Source organism: Ailuropoda melanoleuca, chromosome 9 (genome assembly GCF_002007445.2).
Source record: "Ailuropoda melanoleuca isolate Jingjing chromosome 9, ASM200744v2, whole genome shotgun sequence".
Classification (NCBI taxonomy): domain Eukaryota; kingdom Metazoa; phylum Chordata; class Mammalia; order Carnivora; family Ursidae; genus Ailuropoda; species Ailuropoda melanoleuca.
In genome coordinates, this window is record NC_048226.1 from 65,861,116 (window position 1) to 65,866,365 (window position 5,250).

The 5,250-nt window shown below is 45.6% G+C and overlaps 1 protein-coding gene across 1 annotated transcript in view; it reads left to right on the plus strand.

Moving 5' to 3' along the window:
- The window catches only part of LAPTM4B (lysosomal protein transmembrane 4 beta), a 77,863-nt gene extending 73,525 nt beyond the window's left edge, over positions 1 to 4,338 (plus strand). Inside the window, exon 7 of the mRNA XM_034668355.1 lies at positions 3,168 to 4,338. Coding sequence (XP_034524246.1) covers positions 3,168 to 3,245 — 78 coding nt within the window. The 3' untranslated portion in view covers positions 3,246 to 4,338. The remainder of the gene's footprint in view (positions 1 to 3,167) is intronic.
- Positions 4,339 to 5,250: the final 912 nt, after the last annotated feature.

Below are 5,250 nucleotides of genomic sequence, written 5' to 3' on the forward strand. Positions count from 1 at the left end.
AGACAGACTCCAAGGGACTGTGCTTAGAACTAAGTTCACTGTTTTGACTATTGCGTGAAGTAAAGTGGTCTGTGGCTGAGGTTGTAATGTATCTGTGTTCGCCTACTCATTGAGTAGCTGCCATTTACCAGGCACTGACTTTAGTTTCAAGTAGGGTATGACCTATAGTCTTAGCCCTCAGAGATTATTTCTTAGCCATTCACTGTGAATGACTAAATTTTGAAAAGTGAAAGATGGAGTTTAACTAAATGCCAACTTCTAAAAATGTCAAAATAATCAGCTTTCAACCAGTTTTGTTCTCTAGCACCTTAATTGGCATGTTCCATCTTAAAGACCCTACAGTTGTTTTCTGATTTCCAGGTACTTCATTGATCTTAGTAGAAAAGGACAGTAGGAAGCGTTTTAGTCAGTATTGACGGACTATAATAGAAATAGTATGGCCCTTATGTCACCACGCCTTCCTTGAAATTATCAATAATATTAACATTATTTAAATTTAAAAAAGATGATGTTGTCCCTTCAGAATGTAAAACTGCCTTTGGATGACTCTCATTGAAAAGAGCGTGAGGTACCGTGTGAAGACGGTTCTTCAGTCAGCATTTAGTATGTGGTGGAGGAAGCGAGACAGGCGAGGCTGTCACAAGCCCTAGTGAAGGGACAGACTCATCACCAGGCATCTTGACTTTGGATAAAGGGTCCAAGGTCATAGAATATTTGAGACAAAAGGCCAATATCGGGGTGTTAAAATACCAATGTAAAGTGAAACTTCAAGACAAGTTTGAAGGGGCGCCAGGGTGACTCAGTTAAGCATCTGCCCCCAGCTCTGGTCCCAAGGTCGAGCCCCGTGTTGGGCTCCCTGCTCAGTGGGGAGCCTGCTTCTCCCTCTCCCTCTGCCTGCTGCTCCCCCTGCTTCTGCTCACTCTTTCTCTCTCCTCTCCCTCTTTCTCTCTAATAAATAAATACAATATTTTAAAAAACAAGTTTGAAGATAAATTGCAAGAAACTGTGACAAACTACCTAACTTAATGTGAAAGCAAGTCTGTTTTGACAAACAGAAGGCAAAGTTACAGTCCTTTTTTTTCTTTTTAAAAAATGTGTTTAATCTTCTGTGCACGTTTTGCAGAATCTGAGTGTTGTATTTTGCTCAGGAAAGAGAATAAATTGGATGCAGTGGCTGATTTTTACTCCCTTTTAAGTAGCTCCGCTGTGTTTTGCGGACAATCTCTTCAAGGACAATGATAGATACGAATCTGTTAATTGTTTAATGAGGCTGAGGAGCATTATGCTGAAGCTCAGTCATGCAAATTTTAATATTTCTAACGTCGATTACAGCTACTGCCGCTGGTCGTAAGTTACTGTATCTAATGTGCGCGCGTGCGCGCGCACACACACACACCACACACACACACACACACACACACACACACACTGGTGTGCAGATGCAGGGAGGGGAGCTGTGGCTTTGTTGTAGAGAATACGCTTTTCTCCCCAGTCAAGCTGAGACCCTCGTGGCCATGCTGCTGCCAGATACTGGGTTAAGTGCCTTTGGGTGGAAGCTCTGACCCTTGCCCTTCTTTCATTGGAGTCCCAGCAGGTGCTCTTCCTTCAGGCTTCCCTCCCTTTGCCTGTGTGCTTACCTGTCTAACCGCAGCGCGTCCTCTTCTCTCTGGGCCTGATCCCTCTTCCCGAGACGCCTAAAGTCGCTTTCCCTGTGTGTTTTTCTTGGACATCTTGTTCACACCCATGCGTTGATCATGCCCGATTTTACCAGTTTCCCCTCCAGTCCTCTGTTAATTATTCTTTATGAAGCCGCCTCTGTTCAAATGACTGGGTGGTGTCTGTCTCCTTGTTGGACCCTAGCCAGTGTCGACGTCCTCTGCCTAGAATGCCAGGCTGCATTTGCCCATCTGAGGCACCATACAGACTCTGCCAGGGCCAGCCCCGGTGATGCCTCACTCTCTCACTCCACCGACATCGGAGTTCCTGCTGTCAAATGGGCACTGGGTCCAACCCCAGGCTTAAGTAAGACTGGGCTTCTGCCCAACAGGAACTCCGAGCCTGGGAGGAGAGAAGAATAGGTCGTCAAGTGTGTTGAGTTAGAGAGGTAGGAGTGTGTGTGTGTCTGTGGTATTGTTGGGGGAATAGGGTATGACAAAAACTTAAAACAGAAAACTTAAAAAGAAAATTTTAGTTTTGTGCCTCTGGAAGCTAAAAGGATGAATAAATATAAATGCAAGAAGTTGACAAATACTAACCTTCAGTGTAAGTGATGCCCATAATTTTGTTTTGTTCTTTTCCATTTGTGAATGTTCTTTCTCTTTCCACAAAGCGCTTGAGGTGGTAAGGTTTTAGTTCATCTCATCTCTGAATTCCTAAGGGCAGGGACTGTCCTTTATCTTAACTACCTTGTACCCATAATGCCTGTCATCTAGTAGGTGCATAATAAATGGTAGTTGACTGAAGAAAGGCTAATTATACTGAGTTCATATTCCCTGGTTTATTTTTTTTTACTCCAAAATCAGTCCGTGTTTTCTAATATTTAGCAGTTCGTGAACCATCCCAAGCACTTGGTTTTGCCCTTGGGATGTGAGTGGGAAGGTTGTCAATCAACTCGAGTTCTTGTTCTCATTTGTTCCTCTTCAGCCATCTACAGACAGTATCAGCCATCTCGAGTGTGTCAAGCAGGGCTGAGTACTTTGTAGACCTCTCATTCTCTGGGATCCGTATGTTACAGGTATAGAAATGGAGGTTAAGTAAGTTACTCAAGGATACACTGAGAAAATGTGGCTGATTCACCATGAGTGGTTCCCGTGGTCAGTCAGGTGCCCGCCCCTTCGTGTGCACATGTAGACGTTACCCAGAAGCCTTCTTTCCTCTCGAGAGACATAGTCTCCTCCTCCGTAGTCCTAGAGACACAGCCCTGAGGCCCTCCAGGCACCTTGACATCCAGGGACTGGGTTTGGGAAACCTGGAAAAGGCCAAAAGTCTCTTCCCATTTTCTCCTTTAAGAAAAAGGCTCATTGGAGTGTAGCCACTTGCTGTCGAGTTGAAATTCGGCACAGGTGATGGCCGACGTTTCATTGCGTGCAAGTTCCATTGAAGTGGAAGCTCGGGGGGATGGGTGTGCGCCTTCACACACTGACCCTCGCCTGCTCTGTTCTCCTCAGGTGCTGTTACCCCCGTACGATGATGCCGCTGTGAACGGCACTGCCAAGGAGCCGCCGCCCCCTTACGTGTCTGCCTGAGCCTGCGAGTGGGGTGGAACTGAGAACAGCAGCTTGATTGCCAGACGTCAGAGCAATAGTCTTTCTTTTCACTTCTGGGATGAGCTCTTGGAGCTTGTTTGTTGATGAAATCCTCCAGTTTTCAAATGTAGATGTTAAGTTGAAACCCTCTTTAGTTTTAAGCATACGCTTGAGCACGGTGATAGACTCTGTAGAATTCCCTGTGTGTGGGGGTGGGGCGCAGTGGGCTTCCCTTGTCTTCCCTGGGGTCCCCTAGGCATTGTAACTTCCCAGCCATTTGGAGGAGCCTGGCATCAGAGAAGTCTGGTTTTGTCCCTGCTGGGCCTCAGTCAGGGAGTTAATCACACTTTGTCTCTCTGTTCCTTCTTGCCTCTTTTGAAAGTATAAAATAAAATCAAAATTAGACACTGCTTTTCTTAAGCCATTCCAGTGTTTGAACAAACCCTTCAAACCGTACAGAACAGGAATGTCAGTTGTGTGGTCATTGCTCTAATGAGGGAAACAGGAGTCCATATCTATATAAATAAAACAAGAATTTCCTTAAGATTCCTTATGACTTAAATTCAATGACAGTTTGTATTTGCTCTTCAAGGATTTTGTCCATGGGCGAAATTGAGACCCTTCAGCAATCCCAGGCAGTGACTGTGACCGCTCTCCAACGGCTGCTCTTGGATGTCCCGTGTCTGGGGTCATGGAGTGGGGGGGCCTCACGTGTGTTACAGGGATGGCAAGGATGCGTTTAGTACCACATGGTATCTGGTGCTCCCTTCCTCCCGGTTTCCCATGCCCACACAGGACGCTTTTCACTAAGGATTTGCCTAACAGTGTGAGAAAAGGTTTTCTTCTTCTCTGCCTGCAAGGTACATCCTACTATGTTGAAATTCCGAGTATGCCCAGTCATCTGTTCAAAAATAAAATGGTCTTCAGGAAAACGAGGTGGAGTGCTTTTCTTGTGGAATGCTCTTATCTCGACTCCCTGAACTTCAAGGAACTTTTACATATTCATGTGTTCAGAAGTCACAGCTCCCCTGTTTGTGCATTCTTGAGTGTGCTGTAAATGGAGGCTTTGCAATTAAAGTGAGATTTGCCCACATCTGAGAAAGTAAACTTTTGACTCTGTGGTGATGGTACCTGGGGACCCTTCCCACCCACATACGGCTCAAGGAGGCAGCTTTATAGCTTGTTTCACACATTCATGTATATATATATTTTTTTTTTCTTTTTCTGTTTCAGTGCTGATAAAATCAGAGCACCTTAGGCCAAGAGAAATGGAGCTGAACAGACCCGAGGTTCTAACATTCCTACCGCACCCCTNGGACCCGAAGTTCTAACATTCCTACACCGCACCCCTACCGAGCTCTCTGTGCTCAGTTGTTTTGCACATGGTTGCTTTCTGTCCACGGTGTACTTCTAAGAAGCAGTTCGGATTTTCCTCCATTCCAAGGGAGATTAAATAAGGGAGGTAGGAGGGGGGATTTTTATCCCTGAGAATCCGCCTCAGTGATTCCTTCTGGTATATCTCATTAGTATTCTTTATAAACTCAGCCTGAGAAATTTTCTCCCTGGAAACTTTGTGCCCATAAGATTCACAGTAAGGTAATCATATTGATGAAGGCACATAGGACATCACAGTGGCTTGCGTGGACCTCCCTGTGATTTTCCAGCCCTTTGACTAATAGTTTTTGTGGTATGAAAAATGGCGCATGGTTACTGATTTTGAGTCTGTGTGGCGTCCTCTGAAGGAATACTGTTCATGTAATGCTCAGACCACACCACAGACACCGGGATAGCCCTTCATTCTCAGGGGTCCACCTGGAACTGGCAAAGCAGCCTTTCCTGACCTACAGCATAACCAGGCTGTGCGCGAAAGCCGCCTCCATAATTACCCCTGCAGAGTAAGGAACTGTCCTCTCAGCTCCAGTGCGGGGAGGTTGTGATGTTCGATTAAAATGACCCTGCAGAGCCCATTCCATGACTCAGCAATTCACTCTTTATCTCATCGCTA